The 24110-nt window shown below is 47.5% G+C and overlaps 1 protein-coding gene across 18 annotated transcripts; it reads right to left on the reverse strand.

The window, feature by feature from the left end:
- Positions 1-714: 714 nt before the first annotated feature.
- LOC108151747 (arginine-glutamic acid dipeptide repeats protein) lies at positions 715-22396 on the reverse strand. 18 transcript variants are annotated; one of them, XM_017280575.2, is made up of 14 exons: positions 21764-22396; positions 11353-11484; positions 9989-10222; positions 4824-9915; positions 4634-4757; positions 4424-4568; positions 4192-4352; positions 3954-4010; positions 2677-2760; positions 2478-2604; positions 1876-1975; positions 1653-1747; positions 1548-1591; positions 715-946 (listed from the first exon to the last, which is right to left on the reverse strand). In XM_017280575.2, the coding sequence occupies exons 2-14, from the start codon at positions 11413-11415 to the stop codon at positions 931-933; spliced, it is 6342 nt and encodes a 2113-aa protein (XP_017136064.1). In that variant the 5' UTR covers positions 11416-11484; positions 21764-22396; the 3' UTR covers positions 715-930. The 18 variants fall into 18 exon arrangements, with proteins under 18 accessions (XP_017136064.1, XP_017136059.1, XP_017136066.1 ...); XM_017280570.2 differs by having other exon boundaries at positions 1548-1600; XM_017280577.2 differs by lacking the exon at positions 715-946 and adding an exon at positions 1343-1395 and having other exon boundaries at positions 1548-1600; positions 11368-11484.
- Positions 22397-24110: the final 1714 nt, after the last annotated feature.

Genomic DNA, 24110 nt, shown 5'->3' on the forward strand with positions numbered 1-24110 from the left:
TCAGTGTGCAAATATTTATTGACTAACTAACTAATTTAGCAAGTTGAGACGGCCAAAGGTCCCACTGTGCCGCTCCAAAGACATCGGCGATCCGCGACCACCGCTTCGACGGTGAAGGCATTTCCGAACAGACGAAACCGATGGGCAGCGGGGTCGCGGTAGAGACGAAGTACAGGCGAAAAGGGTCCTTTTGGGTCCTAATGTTAGGACCCGCCATAGAACAGCTTTTTGGTCGCTCATGCAACATCTTGGTATTGTATAGTCTTTGATTATACTCTTTCGTAGTATCTATGCCAAGTAGAGTGTAAAAGTGTTTTTTTGTCAAAAAAAAAATCCATGTCCGCGAACCCGTTTGTACAATACACTCGAATATAAATATCCATTTTTATGTCTCAATCAGAAATTAATTCTGTGAACTCTTTGCCATTGAAGCTCCTTTAACTCCACTCCTTTACTTTTCCTATACTAATTTTTGTATGTACCTTGCCTCCTGCAGCAATTATTTTGGTTGGTTTTTGCTTAGTTATCTGATCAATTCGTGCCTATCCGTAAAGATCTTAGTCAAAGTGCTGCACATTTTTACTCGTGGCTTGAAGACCTCAAAAAAAGTTTGTGTGTGCCATGTTTTTGTTTGTTGGTTGGTTTGTTCCATTGCCCTTATCAGTTTTGTATTCTTAAACGATATTTAACATCTTGTTGGTTTAGGTTTTAGAATTTAACACTATACACTATAAAGAGGATACTTAAAATATTGCGACCATCGTGTTTTTTTTTGTCTAGTTTAGTTTTGTAGTTGCTTTTCTTGTAGTTGAAGGTTTTTTCTCTTTTGATTCTGTATGCCTTGGTCAGTAAGTGGTGTCTGGTGTCTCGTGGTGTTCGTGTGGGTGTTGTTGTAGTAGTCTTTCGAGATACAATATCCGATGATCCCCATCAACGCAGCTGATTTCTGTGCCATACAAAAAAATACAGATACATTTAAACATATATATATATTATAGATTAGCTCCAAGTTTAAAGTATGTTATGTGTTATTCTCAGTGGGGGGAAAGGGGGGGGAATGCAGTGGAGAACAGTGAATGAATGGTGAAATGTACTAACTTCTCACATAAAATCATGAAAGGACGTTGCGCAACTTAAAGTTCGCTTAGTTTCTGGATGTGCTCGAGATGCCATACGTTGTCTCTGCTATTGTTCTGGTTCTGGTTCTGGTTGTTGTTCTTGTCGAGGATGATATTATGGAGTGTTTGTGGAAAACAAAATGTAAAACGTTTGAACACAAAAATCACACAAAGCATTTCCTCACGGCCTCAGGGGGTGGGTGGGCCAGGGAGTATGTTCTTTGTTCAGTTGCTTGGTCTCTACAATTGCTGCCTGTCCACTTATCTGGGCCGTTGTCTGTGGGGATGATATAGAGAGAGGTGGTTGATGATAAAACGGAAACGAAAGCACAAACTCAAGATAATGATTAACCCAAATGTCAATGAGGTGGAGGAGAATGGGGCCTGGTTTGAACTTGAATTTGGATTTGAGTGGGGATATTGACTCACCTAAAGTATTGATCGTGCAGCGATTGTCGCTGGAATTCGGCGGCCTGCAAATACTGTATATATGTAATTAATGAGTTAGGGATATTAATTTTGGATTTGGGAAACCTGTAGTTGATCGGCATAGGACATGCGCAGCAGGACATCCGAGTGCGGCTCCCTAGGTATAAGCATATTTGGGCGTGGATATTGGCCAACGTTCGCTGCAGTAAGTAAGTAGCACGACGGTAAAGGAGAGAGAAGAGTAGAGAAAATATCAGTTATTGGTATACTTATTAATGGAAACAGAGCAGGGGTTTGGGGGGAACCTCTTGAGGCTATACAAACTCACGTGGCAGTTGGAAACCGGCCTCCGGTGGTTGCGGCTGTGGATGCAAAGGCAAATGTAAATGAGTATGAGAGTGTGCATGATATTCTCTCGTCAATCGTATCTGAAAATTATTGAATATCGTAGAAAGTTTCAAAAGAGAAGAGCCAGTGCTGCATTTGTGGAATGCCAACAGTAGAAGATTGGTTGGTTTTTTTTTTTAATGTATTTTAATGCGTTGTTTTGAGTTTTTGTTGAGTTAGATGGCGGGTTAGATGGCGCGACTGATGGTTAGGCGCCTCCCCCCAAGTTAGAGAAGAGGCAAGCATGGCATGGCAAAGAGTATGGTTAGCACAAAAATGAACACAGCATGACAGACAGTACTCGTACACGTGCTGGGTATGGGGTTTTGGTTTTGGTTTTGATTTTGATTTTGATTGGATTGGATTGCAACTTGGAAGACTTATAGCATCGCTGCTTATGTGGTTAAACATGTTTGTGAGAGATAGCTGACAAAGTGGACAACAGAGTGATTCGATTTGTGGTTTTGTGGTTCGTTCCAAATACGATTGATCTTGTGAATATGAATATGGAATAATAGTAGTATAAAAAGAAGTGTGGCCTACCATACGCACCATGTGCTCGCCCGGATCAAGGCCTACGTGATGCGGTGGCGGTATACCCAAACGTTCCCTCTCCATCTGCGATATCGCCGGATTCGCATAGAGTGGGAACTGTGAGGGATGTATGCCGCTGCAAATATACAAGAATATAAATGTATTAATATACAATATTAATGAAGCATAAATGATGATGATAACCAACCGTCTGTAGTACTCCATCCAGTGCGGATCGAGGCGGGATTGACTCGCCGCGGCGGCTTGTGCGTTTTTGATCTCTTCCAGTTCCCTGCAATAAGTCGAAATACACCGAATGAGCACGGGGATGGATGCAGGGGTAGTCCAGCAATAGGATATATCAATGTGTGTGTGTGTGTGTTGGTTATGGCATGGAGTGGGACGGTGCATTGGCAAATGATAATCAACACAAGCGTGAATTTTGACGGTTTTTGGGATACCAAATCATAAAGATTTCTTAAAAAGCTGCGGGGGCTGGGATAGGAGTTTGTGGTGGGGTTTTACTATATCAGTGCGTTTCAGAAATTATTTTAAAATATAACTGAAAATATGTATGATCATTTAAATCAGTTATGGAATATTATGGAAAGCAATCGATGCTTTGAATTTTGCTATGGCTACGCTATCCCTTTCACGCGCTTACTAATTCTCTCTCTCTCTATCACACACACTTTTCCTCGTGCAGTGTGTGTGCCCCTGGCGGAGGAGAGCGAAATAGCAACACAGCTGGTGTTGCTGTGACAAGCGTAAGATAGAGACAGTCAGATGTAGCGGAATACAAGACAGTACGGGAAAAATGGAACAGATAAAATATTCTAAAATTCGAATAAAATAGGTCATTATGTGGTGCAACAATCAACATTAGAAGATAACTAGCGCTCGTGGTTCCTCTCTTTCTCTCTATGTTTTTCCCATCTCTCATGACAAGTGCGAGCAAAATTGAGAGAGATCGCGGAGAGATCTTTGTAGAACATCGATACCAAAAGACAGAGAAGGAGAGAGGTAGAGAGATAGAGCATGCGGCATTATTTTTGCATTCTCGGGCAGGAAGTTCTCTTCACTTTAAAACCTTTCACTTGTGCTTCTGGCTGGCGTAGTTTGTCGAAGAATAAATCTTGAAGCAATGGTAGTGGTTTGGATGGGATCAATGGGTCTGGTAGTCACGAACAGGGTTAGATCTCCCATTTTTTTGAGTTGAGTATCGAACAATATCATCTTATCCATTTATAATCCATATAATTCTTTTACTCATTAACTTTCAATCGATTAAAGTTGATTCTTATGTTCTGTAACGCACTGTTTCTTATCAATTTCTTTTGGACAAGAATTCCATTATGAGGATGTGTGTTTAAGGTATATGTGGAGATGGAGGAGTTGGATGAATGGTTGTATTGGGTGGGTTGGTGTATTGGTGCATTATGGTGCAGTTGGGTCGATCTTTCAGGCTTTTTTGTGGTACTGTACCTCTCTCTGTACATGGGGCCCATTGGATGATGATATGGCACCATCTGTTCAACAGGACTGAAATTGAATATTGAAATAATTACAATCAAGAATCAACGTCACTCAACGGACTCTCACAACATAAAGAAAGAGCAAATGGGGGAGGGAAAAGAGGGGAAAAGAACTGAAACGGAATCCTAACACCAGAGGCTGAAGAAGGAAGAAGAATAGAAGAGTCACTTCGTCCAGCATCACTCACCTGAAGGCGACATGGGGGCGTGCGTATTCGGAGAGTTGTCGCAGGGCTGGCGTATCGGCATACGGGGGCTTTAGTTCCGCTTTCATTTTGGCCTGCTGGGCCGCCTGTTGAGCGGCTGCTGCCTGCTGTTGTTGCTGCTGCTGTTGCTGTTGTTGCTGCTGCTGTGGGCAGGGATCGAATTGGTTTATTAGCTGGATCCTCTAAAGGTTCTACTCTGCTTCGCTCCACTCACCTGCCGCCGTTCGCGCTCCTTCTCGGCCAGCTTGCGATCCCGTTCCTCCCGTTTTCGGGCTAGCTTCGAGTCGGCCACCGGCTTGAATATCAAATCCGTTCTCGTGCAGGAATTGTAATCTCCGCGATCGATGTGCCGGACAAATCTATCAAGGAATTTCGAAGATTACAATCTTTTTCAATCGAGTCTTCAGTCTCTGAGGATACTCACATGGCAGACTGGGAGCGATGGCATTCGGTGTCGTCCGGCTTGGCCTCGGGACTGGGACCACGTTGTATATTGTGCGTGGGACTGGGTATATCTGGCTCCGGATCCGGCTCAATGTCAATGGGCACTGCAAGAACAGGGAATACATGCTGTAAAAACACCTTCTTTAACCACTGTCGACTCTCCATCTTACATGGCTCCGTTGGATGATGGCCTCCGCCCATGCCTGCCGAGTTGGCAGAGTGCGCGTGTGCTCGCAGGGCATCCATGTGGGAAGTGGGCTTCATGCCGTGCTGCTGACCATCTTGCGGGGCAAAAGGCGAGCCGTGCGGCGGACCAGGCGGGTAGCCGGGCATATGGGAGCCCGGATAGGCACCCGGCGGCAGGCCCGTCGGCGTTCCGGGCCCACCCATGCCGACTGGCACACCCGGTCCCCCTGGACCCTGGGGCGTCTTTGGCGTCGGCGGCTTGTTGGGCTGCGGACCGCCCTGCTGCTGCTGCTGGGGCGGGCCCTTCATCTGTTGCTGCTGCTGTTGCTGCTGGGCTGCCGCTGCGGCCGCCGCCTGATGGTGCTGCTTCTCGGCTGCATCTCGCGCCGCAGCAGCAGCGGCGGCGTTCTGCTCGTCCTGTCGCGACTGCTGCTGCTGCGGCGGACCCTGCAGGCCGGCATGGTGGGCGGCCATCACGGCGGCGGGATCCAGAGGTCCCGACGGTGGAGGCGGCTTCATGTAGGCCGGGAAACCAGGCCCGTACGGTGCATAGCCGTAATGCGAGTTGAAGGGATGATGATGCGGCGAATAGAAGACCGAGGGATGCAGCAGTGGATGTGGATACGGCGACTGGCCGGGATGCACTCCGATCTGTGGAATGCCTCCTCCCGGCGCAATCAGAGGCAATGGCAACGGCATTTGCGGATGCCGTATAACCGGCGGTGAGGCTCCCGGTCGCAGATGCGGCGGCGGTGACGTGCCTAGCCCCCTTTGGCCCGGCTGCGGGGCATACATCTTGCTCAGCGGACTGGCCATCAGTCCCGAGGCATTAGACACGGGTGGCGGCGTCATATGTGGAGACTGCTGTCGCAGCAGGGCATGGCGATCCCGCTCGGCCACGGCTGCCGCAGCCGCCGACAATGCCGAAGATGAGGGATGATGGCTAAGCGGCGACTGCGGCACCGGATGCAGCGGACTCTGGCGACTGAGGCTGCTCACACTGGAGGCTGGAGAGGCTGCTCGATGGGCAGCTGCTGCTGCTGCGGCTGCCGAGGAGTTGCTCTGGCCACCGCCAGGCGTGTTGCTGCTGCTGCTGCCAGGTCCGGCTGAACCGGCTCCACTCGAGATCTGAACGCTGGGACTGGCACGGCTGAAGGCCGACGACGGCACCGTGCTGGTAGTCAGAGCCATGCTGCTGGACGTCATCGAGGCCACCGAATGGGGCGTATTCGGTGCCGATGAGACGTGCGAGTGGGGCATATGGCTGGGCGGGGTGCGACGACTGAGGGCGGATTCGGGAAGGCCGCCCAGTCCTCCGGGACCCGCTAGCAGAGCGATGGGTCCGCCGCCCGGCCCCAGACCGGCAATCGAGTGCGACAGCAGATGGTGTCCGGGATGTGCGAGAGCCGCATGGGCCGGATGACCCGGCGGAAGATGCGCCAGATGCGGATGTATGGGCATTGGGTGGCCAATGAGTCCCGGCGGCGGATGGCCATTCCCCGCCAGTCCCGGCAGCGGCGATGTGCGATGCGTATGCGGGGATTGGTGCGGATTGCCATGACCACCGCCGGATCCGGCCATCGTTGTCGAGGGCTGCGACGTGGGCGGCTGCTCCCGGGACTGGGGATCGTGCAGACTGCGTGGCGGATGCTGGGCTGGCGATGGAGTGCGCACTGTGCCGGCGGGACCTCCAGGCGGCTGCTGTTGCTGCTGCTGCTGTTGGGGGGCGTGGGAGGGCGGCAGTCCGTGACCATGTTGCGGATGTCCTTGCAGGGACATGGCCATCGGAGCGTGCGGATGCATGCTGGGTGGCATGTCGTGCGGCCGATGGAGCACCTGCTGCAGATGATGCGGATGCATGTGGGGATGCATATGCGAGGGCGCCATCGTCGACAGCGTGGGTGGTATCCCGATCGAGCTGGGCGGCATCGAGGAGGCCACCGACATCTGCGAATGCTGTCCCGGATGCAGTCCCGGATGCATACCCGGCGGAACGCCCGGCGCACCACTCGACGACTGGTGCAGGGATGTGGGCGGTGGCGGTGGCTGGGGTCCACCGGCCCCACCCGGCGGCAGGCCATGGATGAGATTTTGAGGATGCATCCCAGGCGGCAGGCCGCCGCCTGCGGGTGAAGGCATGTGAGGCGAGGGATGCGGCGACTGGAACTGCTGCGGCTGTGGGGCCATCGACGAGGGCTGCGAGTTGCTGTTGCTGCCCTGGCTGTCCTGGCCTGGCGTCGAGCGCGACGAGGCGTCTATAGGGCTCTCCGGGGGCGGGCCATACGGGGAGGACTTTATCAGGTTCTCGCCGTATGGCTTCACGTCCACGGGTCCCGCCGCGGAGACGACTGGTGGCATCGGATACTTCAGATCCTGCGGCTGGGGCGGGCCATATTTGGCCGCCAGAGGATCTCCGTATTTGTGCATCATTCCAGGCTCGAAGGGCCGTCCCAATGGCGGCGTCTGCACATCGTGCTGATAATGCGGCTTGGGCATGGCTATGCCCGGCGGTGGCGTGGCACCCGGCGGCACCTGATGGGCCGGCGGCTGGGACTGCTGTTGCTGTTGTTGCTGCTGCTGTTGTTGTTGTTGTTGTTGTTGTTGTTGTTGCTGCTGCTGCTGCTGCTCCTGGGACGTCGGCGGTGGTCCGTACTTGTGGGCCACGTCCAGCTGGGAGGCCATGTTGTGCGGCAGATGGCCAAAGCCCGACTTGACGTCGGGTATCTTGAGGGAATCCTGGTAGCCCTGCTTCAATGGCGGCTGGTGAGCGGCGGACAACTCCACCGGATACTTGCCGGGCTGCTCAATCATGTACTTCATGTCGTACTTGCCAGCCGCGGCGGCGGCGGCAGCAGCGGCTGCTGCAGCGGCAACCGCCTGCATCTCCTGGCTGTACTTGAGTGCGTCCAGCGGCGGTGGCGGCGGATACTTGAGATCCTGCGGCGTGAATTTCATCTCCATTTCGGGCGGGTACTTTTGCGATGTGTTGGGTCCGCCTTGGGGTGGTCCATTGCCGCCCGCTCCAGCCGGATCGCTGTGCAGCTGCGGAAGCTGTGGAGGCTGCTGCTGTTGTTGCTGCTGTTGTCCTCCCGGCGGGCCGTACTTCAGCTGGGCATCGATCAGATAGCTGGCGGGAGGTGGCTGCAGCGGCTGCTGGCCGTGTGGCAGATGCGACAGATGCAGCGGCTCACCCAAAGGCGGCTGCCCACTCTCGCCACCGGCCATCGAATGGGAATGCATGGAGGTGGGCGGCACCCCAGGCCCCGTGAGCGGCAGTCCTCCCGCGTTGTGCTTCAGCGAGTCCTCGTTCTTGATCTCAATCTTCACCTTCAGATCTTGCGGTTCGTTGCTGTTCTGATTGCAGGTGGCATCCATCGAATCGTCCATGGGCTCTTTCTTGATATACACCGCCTCCGTGGGCGGACACGCAGGTGGCGGCTGAATGGATATGGGATTCAACTGCTGCTGTTGCTGCGGCGGCTGCTGGGGCGGCTGCTGCTGCTGCTGTTGCTGATGCTGCTGTTGGGGAGAGACCTCCTGCTTGATGGTGGCCAGCTTCTTGAGCAGATCGGGATCGCTTTCGCAGGTCTCCATCTTCTCGATGGCCTCCTTGCGCTCCACAGAGGCATTTAGCGCCTCCACAGTGGCAATGGTCGGCACCTTCATGGTGAGGGGCGCTGCCACGGTGTTAACCGGAGGCACACCACAGTCCTGCTGGATTGTGTTGGCAGGGGAATCCTTAAGCAGCAGCCCATCCACGCTGTTCGGAGCCTGGATGTTCGTCTCCTCGTCCATGTTCTTGATCGAGAGCGCCTCCTTGCTGCAGTCCTCCGAGGCGACCTCTGCCTTGATGGACTTCTCCTCCGTTTTGGGCTCCAGGTGGAGGCCATCACCATCGTTGGTGGCCATCTCCCGCTCCTCCTTGCAGTTGAGCATCAACTCCTTGCTGTCCTTGGTCGACTGCTGTTCGGCGGTGGTCGTGTCCGTGGTATTCGACTCGCCGTCGTCCAGCACAGAGTCCGGCCTGCTGTCCGAGTTCATGCTCTCCACGGGACTGTCGGGCCGCTGCTGCTTTCTCTTCTCCTTCAAGCTGCTGATGTTTTCGTCCGATCCACCGACGCCTCCCGCTCCCACGCCAGCATTGGCTGCCTGGTCGTTCGCCTGCTCCTGTTCGGTGCGCTTCTTTTTGTTGGGCGTGTCCTGTTTGCCGCCCTTGCGCTTGGTAGCCGAACTCTCGGCCACAGCCTTGGTCGGAGTCTTGGGACTGTCCACCGAGGAGGCTCCACCGCCGGCATCGGGCGTCTCGGAGCCTCGCTTGGGCCGCTTGCCATTGGCCACAGCGTTGTTGGTGGTGGACTGATCCTTCGAGGAGCTGTTGGTGGCCGTGGCGCCTGCAGCAGCGCTTCCGCCTCCCGCAGAGCTGCCACCGACGGACGCACCACCGCCGCCACCTCCGCTATTGCTGGCCGTGCTGCTGCTGCTGCTGCTGTTGGTGGTGGTGTTGCTGCTGCTGTTGTTGTTATTGCTGTTGTTGTTGTTGTTGTTGTTCTGTTGTTTATTGCGCGTCCTCATCCTAGAGGGTGATTCATCCCTTTTGTTGGTCAGACTCGAATCACTGTCACACTCGCTGGCGTCGTCCTCGGTGAGAGAGCTGTTCTCCTCCTTGGAGACAGCGGGCGATGAGCGACTCGCCGTCTCTGACGCCGACCCCGTCGCCGTCGCCGCCGTCGTCGCAGTTTGTGGTTCCGGTGTGTCCTCCTTCTTGGGAGGTGTATTATTATTTGCGCGCGTGACACGATTGCGTCGCAGGGCGCTCTGTCTGCGTCGCCGGTGCGGCCGATTGTTGTTCGCGCCGGGCGTCTTCTTCCACAGATAGTAGAATTCGACCAGCTCGGGGGTGTCCTTGTGCGGCAGCAGATCCTTGTGGATCCTAAAGAAATTCTTGCCAAATTGTCGCAGACCCTTGATAAACTTTTTCGTTTCGTCCTCGGTCCACTTCTTGTCGATGCCCTTCGAAACGGGGCACTTAACTAGTGCTTGTAGAGCTTTGCCTGGATCGTAGCCAGAATCGTGGAGCTGTACAGAAGATAGGCAGATATTAGCATGGAGCATATATCAGATGGGATAATAGTACTTTAGTAGGACTTACCACGTCGAGTGCGTTAATTGTTGTGTCGTCGCGACTGGCAGCCAAACAACCGTCTTCTAGTCCGCCATCACACATTCCTTGAAATGCGGCCATCGAGCGGGCAGCACGCAAGAACATTAACAAATCGCCATCGGCCACAACGCCTGGACTCCATCTTGATTCCTCTAGTTCACGTTCATCGGTTTCCTTGTCGATGGGGAAGCTTGAGATTGGATTATAATCGGGCAGTTTTGCCTTCAGTCGTCATAGGAGACAAACGAAAATGTTCGGGATTAGTTCAAAAAGACTCCAAGGAGAGCAACTCCATCGAGCGCGACCAGACACGACACGACAGGTGCGCTCAATTTAGTTTTTGTTTTTGGTTTTTGTTAGTCACACACACGCACACAATCCACACAATCACAAAAAACACAATCCACACACCACAAGACAACACCTGAAGGCTGCGAGGAGGGATTCCGTAGATTCCCTCCGGATACACGATGATACAGAAACTCTTAGGACTAATGCATGATTATGTATGAATAATGTATAATGTGTGCTACGGATTTCATTCGGATATTGGGGATTGGGAGCGGGACAGAGGATAAGGGATTTGGGATCGGTGGTTTTTGTTTTTGTTTTTTCTTTTTGGTTCAACTTCTACCAATTAGGGACTCGAACTATGAAGACGGCCAATTGTATCGCAAGAACTTGAATTGCAAAATTATTTACAAACAGTTTAAGAGTTATTTACAAGAGAGTTTAACCGAAGGACATACAATTTTTAAACAAATTGCTCTTCGTGTAGCCCTTTATCGAAGGGAAGAAAGTATTTAAGCAGTAACCAGAAACTGAGAAGAACGTTGAAAAGTCTCTCATTCATTGTTATTCCTTTTTTGGCATAGAAATACATGTGTAGAATACAAACGTAAAGCAATAGGCCTAAATATTGTGGGGAAGAGAATTTCTCTAACCACCAATGAAATATAGAATTTATTAGAAATTTTTATTAGAAAATCATTCCATATTAGAATTTTTTGGTAGTCTTTTGTTCATTTTGTGAGTTTTTTAACCCCACTCAAAACTGCGTAGGAAATGCCGTACTTCCTCTTCAAAGTCCTTCTAAGGACTACACAACATAAGGCAATTTTTGAACGATTTTTACGTTGAGAAATTCATTGAAATTCAACAGAAAGAAAATAGGAACATAAATTACAACTTTTGCAATAAAAAAAAAAATGTTTATCTCTTCTTTATTTATTGTTGTTCTTTTTTTCATTGGCATAATTGTTTAATTTTTTAGTTCTTTGTTGTTGCTTTTTTTTAATTTTCTTGTTGTTACCGTGAGCTGAATTTCTGATTTGTGAGAGTTATGTACGTACATAGACATCGTTTACCTGGTGGCCGGGACCCACTCGAATTTCTCCTTGAGTGGAGGCCGCCATCACCCTTTAAAAACACGCTTCCGGTCCAGTGTTAAGCCTTTTTATGCCCTCTACGATATGAAAATTCAACTGCAAAAAACACAGAGAAAATGCATAAAAAACGGATCGGATCGAATCGAATCGGGGTGGGGTAGTGTGGGGGCAGAGAGGGGGGTGAGTGGGAGGAGTAGTACCAGTAGTATTTTTCAATAAAGCGATGAAGTTCACATCAACATGCATAAATAAATAATCCATAAAAATAATGCCATGTAATGTGCGAACGATGGAGTATCACAGAAAAGAGAGGGATAGAGAGAGAGAGTGAGGGAGAGAGGGAGAGTGGGTGCTGGGGGCCACGGCTGACGGGGTCTGGAAATTAGGGGTTTACGCTGTCGGACGATTGAGTCCCTCTGCCACTTAATCGCTTGCATATGTTAATGCGCCTGCCTCGAAGAGGGGGTAAAAAGAGAGGAGGGACTGCAGAACGTCAGACTGACTGACAGACGTATGCTTTGGTTTGTTCATTCACTCATTTTGTACAGCTTGCATACCCTTTACGAGGGTAAGCCTACATAAGAAAATGGCAAGGCTTCATATCTTGATAACAGTTGGTACTTAGCCTCCAGGACAGTATCGAAATCGGATTTTTAACACATGGATAGCTTCTATATAGAAATTATCGTTTACAAAATGAAATTTTTAGCAATTTTTGAATGAGCGAGCTAATGAAATATATGAACATCCACGATTAAAGGGTATTCGAAAATCGTCGCTATTTAGCTATCTTGCATTCACTTTTTTCAGCATTGCTTTGGTTTCTTTTCTTCTTTTTTGTTGTTGTTGCTTCTTCTTGTTCGGGGTCTGGGTCTGGGGTGCTGCCTCTCAAGTGTGCGTGCAGCTGTAAACAGATTTTCCGCTCAAGTAACTCCGCGAATAACTGTAACGAGGAGCCAACGGCTAAGTAAGCATCCTCTCATGGGCCCTATCCTCTCTCACCCATCCCACAACGACCCCATCCCACCCCGGTATGGAATTATCATTAAATTTGCTTATGAATCAATATCATGGCTAATGCACACTGACAGAGAAAGGGGGAGAGAGAGAAAGAGTGAGACAAACGGAGAGTGAGAGGGAAACCGACACACAGTGCGTTCACGTCTCATCAGGAATGCCGACGGTGTTGCGGTTGTGTGGCAGCGGCACACAAATTATGGCAATTAAAATCAATTAATTAAATGCAGCGACAGCGACAGAGCGACCGCGGTGGCAGTGCCAGTGCCAGCGCGCGCGATGACTGCAAAAAAATTATATACATACATACATATACGTATGTATGAGAATGTATGTGTGTATTGTCGACAGATTTACACTCAATAAGGCACGACACGCCGCCTAAATGACTGACGACAGCGGGGCTAGGGAGAGAAGGAACAGCAACGGGTCTGCGAAACGATCCCGACGGAGGCGGACCGAAAGCGCAGGCCACGAACGCACACACGACTAGCCCTGGGGTTGCACAGTGGTATCGGTAGCAGTGGCACTTTGGTAACCCCCCAAGTCAAACACGCATATGAAATATTCATTGCATTTCATGGCGGGGGGGATGAATATTTCATCCCTCTTTGGTTTGAATACCCCGCAATAGTATGTGCTGAAGAATGTTACCCTAATAAATATATGCTCACCTAAAGTGAATTTGCTTAAATATTTATGGATTACTTTGAACGATCCATGGCATAAATGTTTTCTGTAACAATGGAAATAGTTCCAGTCGATACTTTAATAACTGGATTATTTCTGTTATGAAAGTTTCGACATTTCGAAAGCTATTTATAATAGATGAGATGAGATTTGGCATACTTTGGCATATCTATAATCAACAGTTTTCCCACAATTCATCAGCTTTTGACTCCAAGTTGTACCACTGTGCAACGAACGGTCGTCTGCGTTTTGGGGCCGACACTTATCAACGACATCAGCAGCCACACCAGGTTGGCAGCTCCTCTGGCCTGTTCTCTGCCCTGCTTGGCCTGGCCCGGGCCGGGTCGGGCCGTTTTGGGTCTGACTGCTTGGCTGGTTACTGCTTGCTGGTTTAACTGGCAGCACAAAACTTTTTTATGAGGGAGTCGTGAGTGGAAAAATTTCGTATAAACACAAACAGAAGGTGGCGGCGCAGGGCACGCGACTGAATCCCCCGCTGAATCCCTCATACCCACCCCCCACCCACCACCACCTGCCGGGCGACAGTGGGGGCTGGCTGGCTTCTGCCTCTGGGCCCCTGGCGCTTGGGGAAAATTGTGTAATAACTGCAAGCAGTGTGCTAAGCTCTTCTGTTCCTGCTGTTCTCCCGCTGGCACTCTGGGCTCTCTGTCTTTGGGTCTCTGCGTCGCTCTGCTCTGGGCTCTGCCTGTGGTAGCTTTTGGGGGCAAGCAGCGGTGTGTCGGCGGGGTCTGTTATAAAACAAATGTACTACAAAAAGCGACGTTGTAAACGCACAAAGCCATAAAATCTGAAAAAGACAAAACGAAAGGCTCGAACAGAGCCACATTTTGCCACCACCGAAAAGTGCCGTTCTCTGGCTCTTCTGCCTCCCTTCCACACCCTTACCCTAAAATACCACAAATTATGGCACACTGGGAGAAAGGGAGAGGGCACACACACACACAAGGAGAGCCATACTGAGAGGACAGGCCGGCCACCAGTGCCAGGGAGCAAGAGCAGGATAGCGAAACTGAAAAGAGAGCATGAGCGAGAGCAGTCTGTACATTGACTACGTGACGTTTTCGAGTACTCTGTGAGTCAGCAGCCAAGCTGCTTGGCTGTTGTTGCTCTGGCTCTGGCTATGGCTATGGCTATGGCTATGGTTCTTCCTCTTTTTGTTTTTCTCTTCCTCCTGCTGTTCTTCATCCACGGACGACGGGCTGACCTGCGTGCAAATTTAAGGCCAATAATGCTGTCAATTTCAACTGGCGTGTCCGTCTGTCTCTCAATTAATGTCATCGCGTATTATAAAGTTCCATCAGATTAACAACTCGTTTCTCTTCCTCCACTCCACTCAATGGCTGTGCGGTGGCCAGCCGTCTCCTCCCCGCCGTGGCAAATTGTTTTCTAAACAGCCCATAAACATGAACGAAAACAAAGCGAGAAATGTAAATGAAAATAAAAACTTGGAGAGCAGGCAGCAAGCAGCAAGCAGCAGCAACAACAGCGTGGCAACGCTGTCGACATGGGCCACAGAAAGAGGAAATTCAATAAACAATTTGTAGCATGAGTAGCGGAAAATTGTGTGTACGCACGCGGCTAAACGGACGCGAGTGAATGAATAAAAGAGGGGGAGGGTGGTGCGGCAGACAGGCAGGGAGGAGCAGAAGAAGCAAGCAAAGCCTGAGCAATGTATATTTACTAGAAGGTGAGGCAGTCTTAGAAACCGACAGAACAATCTGCTTCAGTAACAAACTATGATTGAACTGGACCTATCCAATGACCGGCGTATGTACTATGTGCTTTGACTATGACTGCCTTACCTTCTATGGTATATACCTTGAGCCTGAGCTTGCCTCTTTTCTATACGTGTGTATGCTTGTCTCGCTTCCTCTTTCTCGCTTTTACAGTACTCATGGGTGCGATTGTGTATGTGCGTTTGCCCAGTGTAATTTTGAAATGGAAAAGCTGTCGACTGCTGTTGTCGGCTAACTGGCTCTCCAGATCTCCTTTGCTTTAGCTGTAGCTTGTTTTTCTCTGTCTCTGCCATCATCGCTTGCCAATAAGCTGACTAATTGACTGACAAATAGGCAGCAAGCAGCAACAGCAACAACTACGAAAGAGAGCGCGCTGCGTTAATAAGAGCAGCAGACATCAGGCAGTAGTAGGCAGGGAGACAGACAACTTAAAATTCCACTGCCGCCAGATGAATGCGCCGTAACTGTACATTAGGGGTGGCCCATAAACTTGAGACTTTATCAGCAGCCCCACCACCACCCCCAGAGCCCATTCCATCCGCTCGGCGAGAGATTATTAGGTTAGTCGCCGGCTGATGGGGAAATGTAAGTGATATAGCAGTAAATAAATTAGTCAACCCCACGACCGACCATAAGCAAGAAGGGTATTCATTTGGAGGTCTATAATTCTTAAGGGATGTTTAACGAAAGTTTAACTTTGGTTCATTCGTTGTAAACTTGCTCAATTGAGTGGAACTGAACTGTAAAAGTAGAACTACTCAACTGACTCCGATTGGCCCATTCTCAGCATAGAATAGTTCCTTTATTGAGCTTTGTTCTTGGGATTTCATTTTATTGTGTTCGTCTAATGGTTTTTTCATAAAGGAATAACCTAACTAGTTTATCAGAAAATAAACCGGGAACAATTGAAATACACATTATATGCGAACTAGTCAACAAGGGAACTATAGAAATAACCTTAGAACCCTCCATATATGTAATTTTAAAACGAACCACCAGGAACTTATTCCTTTTTATTTTTTGGCTTCTGTCAATTGTGTTTCTTTTATGGTAAAACTGTTGGCTGGTTCACAAAATGAATCCTCTATATCAACCGTAAATTCAATGGATCCACTTTTTAGTGGAAAAATACATAAAACTCTGAAAAGTCTGACGGAAATAAAATGGTTCTGAAATTGCTTTTCAATTTCTCTGTGTGGTTTAAGCAAACAATTGATTGTCTGGTTCACCAGGCAACGGAACCACTGAAATATAACCCAAAAGCTGAACCAAAGTGCCCATCACTAACGCATTCCATACCCCAGGGCACACAACCAACGACCAACAAAAAGCTGGTCTATTAAGCCGTGCCGAGAGGAGTCCATTTAATTACCAAGTCGAACCGAGCCACACACACAAATGTTATCCATGCAGCATGGCCAATTGAGTTCGTCATAGGCATTTGTCCGGTCTGGTCCGGGGGCAGAAGACACTCTCCATACCAGACCCCAGGCCCCAGACCCCCATGCCATAGCATATGTACCTCTCGGTAACGGTGCCTGCATCTGTCTATTTGAAGGGTTCGTGTCAAGTACGGAAATCCCATTAAATGTTGGTTGGTAGGCACTTTGCCGAGCCATGTCCATACGTATGCATGTATGTACGAGTATGTATATGTGCACACATATACATACATATACATACGTATACGTCGGGTATACTACGAGTGTGTACATATGCATGTACGTGTTGGTTCGTGTTGTGAAAGCCAAATTTTCACAAGTCAAAACAGAGGTTGCAGAAGGGGCAAAGAAACAAACAAAGGCTAGTAAAGTAGGGGCACACTGATAGAGATAGAGGGAAGAGAGAGAGAGACGCTCGACTGGCTCTGGCTATTTAACCAAAAAGTCATAAAACAAATTTCTCTTTTCTTTTTCGCCAGTAGAGCCCCGGGATCCCGAGTAATGGAATTGTGTGTGCTTCTGTTCAGAAATATTTCGACTTCCAGTTCTACATATACTACTCGTAGTAGGTCTGGACAGGCGGCATCCCAGCTTACAGTTGTTATGCCCATTACTCAACATCAACAAGAACATTATGCCACCGCAGTGGCACTCACGATGCTCCTCCAGCTTCTCCTTTGGTCCCCCACATCACATTCCTATTCATGCTCCAATCTCTGCCAGACACACACACATACACAGACACACATACTGATACAACTCTACATGCTTTTCTTCATTCAACCCGAACGATTGAGCATCTATTCAAGCCGACGGCGACGGCAATGATGATGATGATGATGACGAGACGACGACGACGACGACTACGACGAGTCCATGGTATATTCTTATAGGGTGAGACATTAATGCTAGTCCGAGTTATCTGATACATATAGCCAGCGCAACTTGAGAGGAGTTTCTGGCAAGAGCACACCTTATATAAATACATCTTGGACGTCGAGTCAACGTTCCAAAAGCCAAATAAACGACCCACAACGCTGGCCCCATACCGCACCCAACCACACCCCCCTTTACCCAAGCGCTAACCTGTGCGCATCCATTGGCCCGATCCGAACCGATCCGAACGGGGGTCGTCTGTCGTGTCTGCTGTCGGCTTCGTTTCATACGATTTGTTGGATTTGCTCATGAAGTTGTTAAACAGATTGTCGGTGTAGATACCTTCATCATTTTGCACGCCGTCGCCTCTCCTCTGCCCGTAGCTCGCACTCTGGCTTCCCGTTACCCACCGCCAGCCAGCAGCCACTCAACTGTCTGTCCGTCCCCCTCTCGCAGCAGCAGTAGTAGTCACAGTCCCAAGTCCCATCCAGCCAATTCTCTTCTATGGCAGTGTGTGCGTCTGTCTATCTGTCTGTATCTGCCTCTGTGTGTGAGTGTGAGTGTGTGCGTGTGCTTGTGCGATTAGTTTTATGTAATTTTATCGAGTATTTTAAGGATTTTGCGGCTTATCCGCGCTTCATTTGGAAATTGTTTCGTGTTACTTATATGCCGGGATGTGTTGTCGTCTGAAGGGGCACATTAGGGGTACGGGGTACGGGGTGCGCCTTCTACCATGTGTCTGGGGCTCGTTTTTTTTTTTCATTCTTTTCTTTTCTTTAGCCTGTTGTTATTTCTGGTCCTTACTTGTATTGTTGTCTCCTTTCATCTAGTGTTTATGGAACTGTCGTTATTTGTTTGTGTGAGTGTTTAAATGAGCTCTTTGCATGTGAATTTGTTGTTGCTCGGCCTCTCCTTCCTCGCTCGTTCTTTTATCCTTCGACCGTTACCCTCTCCTTAATCGAATTACAGCCAAGGCCAAAGATTTATGGCACCATTTAACACGCTCTTACATTATATTCTCGCCCATTTTGGCCCCGACTCGGCTCATTGATTTAACACTGATTAACAAGAGCTTAAATTGTTGTTGTTTTTTTTTTAACATTATAAATATAGAGAAAATAAATATAAAAAGGCTGACAACAGACAGCCCCACAAATATCTCGCTCGGTCTTTGTGCATATATATATTTTAATAAGCACTTTGTGTGTGCTAATTATCTTATCGCTAAATGGAGTTAACACGTAGCAGCAACCGAGTAACTGGGATTGATTTAGTTCAGTGTTTGCACAGAGGTGATAGCGTGAGAGGTCGTGAGAGGGTCGGTCTTCCTAATTAACTTGGTTTGAAGTATTTACAGGAAAATTCCACTCTCCTCAACCCATGACATTTACTCGAACTGTACTGACAGGAATCTTCTGAATATTCAGGATATACATATGTACATACATATGTACCTCGTACAAATAATGGAGTGTTTAATGGTCATTATAAAAATGAAACAACTAAAAAAAGCTGATGTCAAAACAATTGTTTTGTATTCTTTTATAAGGAGTGCTTTATCAGTGTTTACCCAGCCCGTTATCTACTATTATTCCACCCGTAATGAGTCTAACCAACTGACAAACTACTGTTTCACGCGACGCACTCACGCACACATCTCGATGAGTAGAGCTCTGCTGCGCTGCTCACACTTTGAGGTAGTTTTTATGGGGCTCCAGCTCCAGCTCCAGCTCCAGCTACAGCCTCAGATCAAGCCGCTTAGCAACCCAGTCCAGAAATGCTAATTAATTCTCTTATGTAATGGAGAACGGAAGGAAAAGAGGAAAGAGAACCCCCCTTCGACTGCAAGGTGTGCTAGAGATGGGAGGGATGGTGGCAGGGGCAACTGTTTCGTTGATTTCTAATCGACATCAATAAATCGACACTCGAGTCGAGTGGGCGAATGGGACGGACATTTCAATCAGATAAGCAGCATTTATAAATTAAAAGCACAACCGAGCAGATTAATAAAAGTTAAACTTTAACGGCACATTATAAATAAGCCAAATGACTAATAATAAAATATGAAAGCGCGCACAAAAACCCCGACATCAAAGGCTATCCAACAACATACAACTGTGTAACACGAAATATACTTTTAAAAAAAAAAAAAAAAATCCAATAAAAAGCAAAACCGAACCGAATCGAGGCTACCCATCCATTGGCCGTCTCATCGGTGGAGAAGGGAAGGCAGACCGCAGGCGAAGACTCATTTTTCAACACCATTTTTATGTATTTTGTTGTTTCCCTGTTTTCACTGGTGCCCAGAGCTGGTCTCGATTTTTGTATTAAATGCATTATTAGCACGTTATTTATTAATTAAACACTTCAGCTCTTTTTTATGCGTCTCTAATCAGGTGGCCTCGGCTGTGACTCTCTTTGCACCTCTGCCTCTCCTCCACTCATTCCACTTGCACGTGTGGGGAGGGCGGGGTAGAGAGATAGGAAGTGGAAATGGGCGGTTCGGGACCGAGATAAGCGTTGCAAATTGTTAGGGAATTTCCTCGAAATTGATCTAAATGTGCCTCAAGTGTGGGTACATACTGGTTCGGGTTCGTGTTCGGGTTTGGGTTCGGGTTCGGGTTCGGGGAATGCAGGTGGAAAGAGATAATGGTCAGAGTTCGTAAGAACGTGAGCCAGTGGGATTTTCTCGTAAGACTAAGTAAATATCAGGTGACGGCGTTTATCTTTTCTATCTTCCACCGATCCAATTGCAATTTTAAATGTGGATCAACAGGAATTTGTATGATGATTCCACGATTTGACTGGAATATTGGAAGAGAAGAGCAATGGAAGTGTACGGAGAATAATAATGAGATTCCAAGCAGTGAGAGGAAGATGGAACTAGTAACAGAACTGCACTGGAACAAGATTACAGAGGGGTTATCTATAAATATTTATACTACAGTGAGAGTGGAATTATCATGGTTTCAGTTTCATGCAACCATGCCTTGAACGGCGTTTCAAATTATGAAAATAAGTGGAAATTCCCTTTTATCAAGTATTTATTCTCCTTTTCAGACAGATCGTTATAATTGCGATACAATGGTGCCTCATTAGAGTGCCACTCCATATCTAAGTGCCGCGATAAAGATCTAGATCAGTTGCGTAGGCCCCTTATCTGGTAAATGTTTCCCAGAAACGAGCAGCAATTCTGGCATCCAACTAATAATAGACTCTTCCACAGGTCATATAAGGGCTCATGAGTAGCAGTACCCCCACTTTAAGTGATTCCGTTGAGCTGATGGGACCCGCTTGAAAAATTGTTTCCTCCATTAACCCAGAAACCCTTTCATCCAGCAACGACCTCGAGCCTGTGGCAGGGGAAGATGACACATGAGACTCGACCAGGGCGGGGCGGTTCGGGGCGGGACATAGGGAGGGGGACCCCATTGGGTATCGAATTAGGCAAACAAATAATTAAATATACGCCCGGCTGGGCAGATGTCTTCTTCTTGGGCTCACCATGAATCCAGGGTAAATGTGCCCGATGAGCCCCTTTCCAGGCGGCGTTCCTCCCAGCGGCAGCGGCTCCAGCAGCAGGCGGCCCGGTCTCTCTCCACAGTCTCCGTAGAGGGTAAGATATTGCAGGGGGGGGGGGGGGGGGGGGGGGGGGGGGGGGGGGGGGGGGGAACAGCGGCTGTTGGATGCTCAGCGAGGGGGCGCGGGCGGCCGGAAATGTATATTTTGGTTAATTTGCACAGAACACAGCTGGAAAGCGAAGAGATGACGTAGGTGAGAGCCGAGACGAAGATGATTAAGCAGATAAAAAAAAATAAAACTGGAAACTAAACTAAACGGAACAGAAGTGAGAGAGATAGCTAGAGAGAGAGAGAGAGAGAGAGAGAGCGCGAGAGAGAGAGGAAAAGGAGAACCCCCTTTTCTGGGAAAACAATGCAACAATATTTTTACATATAGAAATCTTTTATTTGTATTTTTTTTTTTCCTCGGGCAGCGTCAGCGAAAATCAGGAGCATGGCCAGGACACGAGCAATGAGCCAAGAGCATCTGTCCGGTGGGGTGGCGGTGGTAATGGCAGCGGCGTTTCGACGCGTCGGTGGTGACGCCGACGACAACGGGCATGACGGTGGTGGTTTGTTGTTTCTGGTGCTGCCGCTGCTGCTTGTGCTGACGCTTGGCTTTGCTTTGTTGTTGCTTCCACTGCTGCTGCTGCTCTGATTCTCTTCCTCTTCGGCTGCCGAAGCTACTACTGCGCTTTGTGATTCCTTTTCAGAAAATTTGTTGAGCCTCTGTCCGCCGTCCGTGTCTTTTGTCGCCTGTCGGTGGTTTGTATTGCTCTACCCCAAAAAAAAAAAACAATAAAAAAATTCGTAATAGACTCCCCGTCAGACCCCCCCGCTGCGGGAATCCAACCATCAACAGGGCCTTCTTTCTCTCTGTTTCTCCTCAATTCCGTTTCGATTTCGACGCTGCGCAACTTCTGCTACTGCAACGGAGACAGCGACGTCTTCGACTTTGACGTTTTCCAAATGAAATTAGTGACACACTTAAGTAATAAATAATTTTCGCACACTTGTTGTAGATTTTCCTTACGTTTTCTCGCTCTTCTCGTTCTGTCTCTCTCTCACTCTCTTTATTGCTTTGCTTTTGTTGGTGCTGTTGGGCGCGTGAAACTCGTCGTCAGACGACCAACAATACGCTGTTTTTTTTTCCTTCTACTTTTTGTAATGCTCTTCTGTTTTTCTTCTTCTTTTTGCATACACTTTGCGCACACACACACTCACATAATCGACATGCACATACACATACACGTACACAAAAAAACACACACACACGCGCTATGCTTGCTTGCGTTTTTTATTGCTCTGTGGTACTGCTGCTTCTGCTGCTACTCGAACGATGGAAATACAATTTTCACTTGCTTTGTACACTCTCCGCATTGACTTTCACACGCGTATTCCAGCCACACGGGACAGCCACCGTTGCTGTAAGTGTTTTAGCACTATAATTTTAATTAGTTTTGGGCTAAAATGCGTGGTTTTTGTTCGTAATCGCTGCTACAACGAATTTCTCCGCGCAAGAAAAAACATGAAAATTTAATGCACACATTACCCCGCATTTTGGGCATATTATTGATTATATTTAACACAATATATTGTACAATTTTAGACAACAAATTTATATAATGTACACACAAAAATTCGCGTCAGTAATGGCGGAAATGATGCCTATCGATTAAATATACCGTCCAAACCTCAGAAATATACCAAAATATACCGGCTCATTTTAAAAATATACCGTAAATATACTGACGAATTCAAATTACATTTTACATATTCCTCGTTTTTGATATTCCGTCGAATATTACTAGCTAGTTAAGACTTCCATGTTTGAACACATAATTTTCTCCGATTGATAAATAAATCTTTTACAAGATATGCGTATTTTAGGGACTCCTTGTTATTGGACTGTGTCTAAAACAAGGTTAAAGTAAAAAAGGCCAACAAAATGTACAAGAAAATGATCGGTAACAGAGGGGTAACCTAAATTTATTTTTAAGTTGAGCCGATTTTGTGATTGTTGTTGCTCGTTGCTCTCGCGCTGTGTGATTATTTTAAAATGAAAATCACACCCGTATTTTTAGTTTAAAAAAAGATTTAAAATCATATAATACATACATATGTAGTTAGACTGTTTCGGAAGACACCACTCTTCCTCATCGATCTTTCCTTTTTCAATAATGAAAAAGATGGTAAATCGGACAGCCTACATTTCTGTAGCCATTGGCATATTTTTATAAATTAAAGGGCGATGCGTGCTTTTCAGCATTTTGTAAATATTTTCTATTCACAAAAGCCATCGTTTATTATGCCCTTAATTTTTGGGGCATAAAGGCTATTCGTTTCTGAATATAACTTCCCTTCATGCATCCATTTCCTTTTATTTTTGTCGTTTATTTCTAAACGCTTTTTTTCTGATATTATACATTTATTGTTATTCAATTTATCATTGAGCCACTTATAGTTCGTATATACAAACACTTTAATCAAGTGCTCTACGATTTCGCGTCTATGAGAAGCGCATGGACTAGAATCCGTAAACCATGGAGTGGTTTTGAAATATTCTGTAAATATTTGAATATGCTTTAATGAATGTTCAAAAAGAGCTTGTGTTGGATTTTTAATTCCACGGATGCTCTTTCCATCAGGAACTACTATTCTTTGACAGATAGTACATTCAATGTTCAGCTTGCACAGAACAATTCCTAATGTGTTTCTTACAGCAGCGAATTCCGCAATTTTAGCAATTGGGCGATTCAAACTTTCCGTTTGATATACAATTAATCCATGCTGTTTAATGGAATTTTGGTTTACGTCATCCTCCAAAGTTACCTTTTCAGGTATTTTTAGAGGCAGGTGCTGAAGCAACTGAGCTGCTGTTGGGCTATCATATTGCCACCCAATTTCTCGCTTTAAACTATTAAAATATTCTTCCAGGGAATCTTGGTTGAAACCCCTGGTATTTATTTTTTGAATATCTTTTATTTCTAAAAGATCTTTTGAAATTTGATTGATTCTTTTGCAAGTTTCAATCAGCCTTTTCATGCAACTGGCTTGGGAATCTGTTTCGGTTATTTTATGGGGGCTGAATTTAATCTTTCCCAAATAACTTACGAATTCATCCAAGCGATTGGTGAACGTTTTATTGGCACGGAAATATGTATTGTTCAATACATCGAAACCATCGTTCATACTTTTTAAAAATATGGATGTAGCAATGGCTGCATCCTTGTCTTCAAAAGTATCACGATCAGCAAACATTTTAATGCCTGTGCTGACCGTATTCGAAAAAACATGAACAGCCAATTCGGTATTCATTCTATCATATCCTTGCGGATTGATGTGCTTTTCCGTAATCTTCGGTGCCAAGCGAAAAGAGT

Source organism: Drosophila miranda, chromosome XR, assembly GCF_003369915.1.
Source record: "Drosophila miranda strain MSH22 chromosome XR, D.miranda_PacBio2.1, whole genome shotgun sequence".
Lineage (NCBI taxonomy): Eukaryota > Metazoa > Arthropoda > Insecta > Diptera > Drosophilidae > Drosophila > Drosophila miranda.

Bases quoted from the DNA above. Each gene is read 5' to 3' on its own strand.
- LOC108151747 (XM_017280570.2), bottom strand. From the start codon at position 11,415: ATGGCGGCCTCCACTCAAGGAGAAATTCGAGTGGGTCCCGGCCACCAG. The intron at 9,916-9,988 runs GTAAGTCCTACT...TCTTCTGTACAG, and splicing joins CAATTAACGCACTCGACGTG to CTCCACGATTCTGGCTACGA. The intron at 2,605-2,676 runs GTTGGTTATCAT...GTATATTTGCAG, and splicing joins TGGATGGAGTACTACAGACG to CGGCATACATCCCTCACAGT.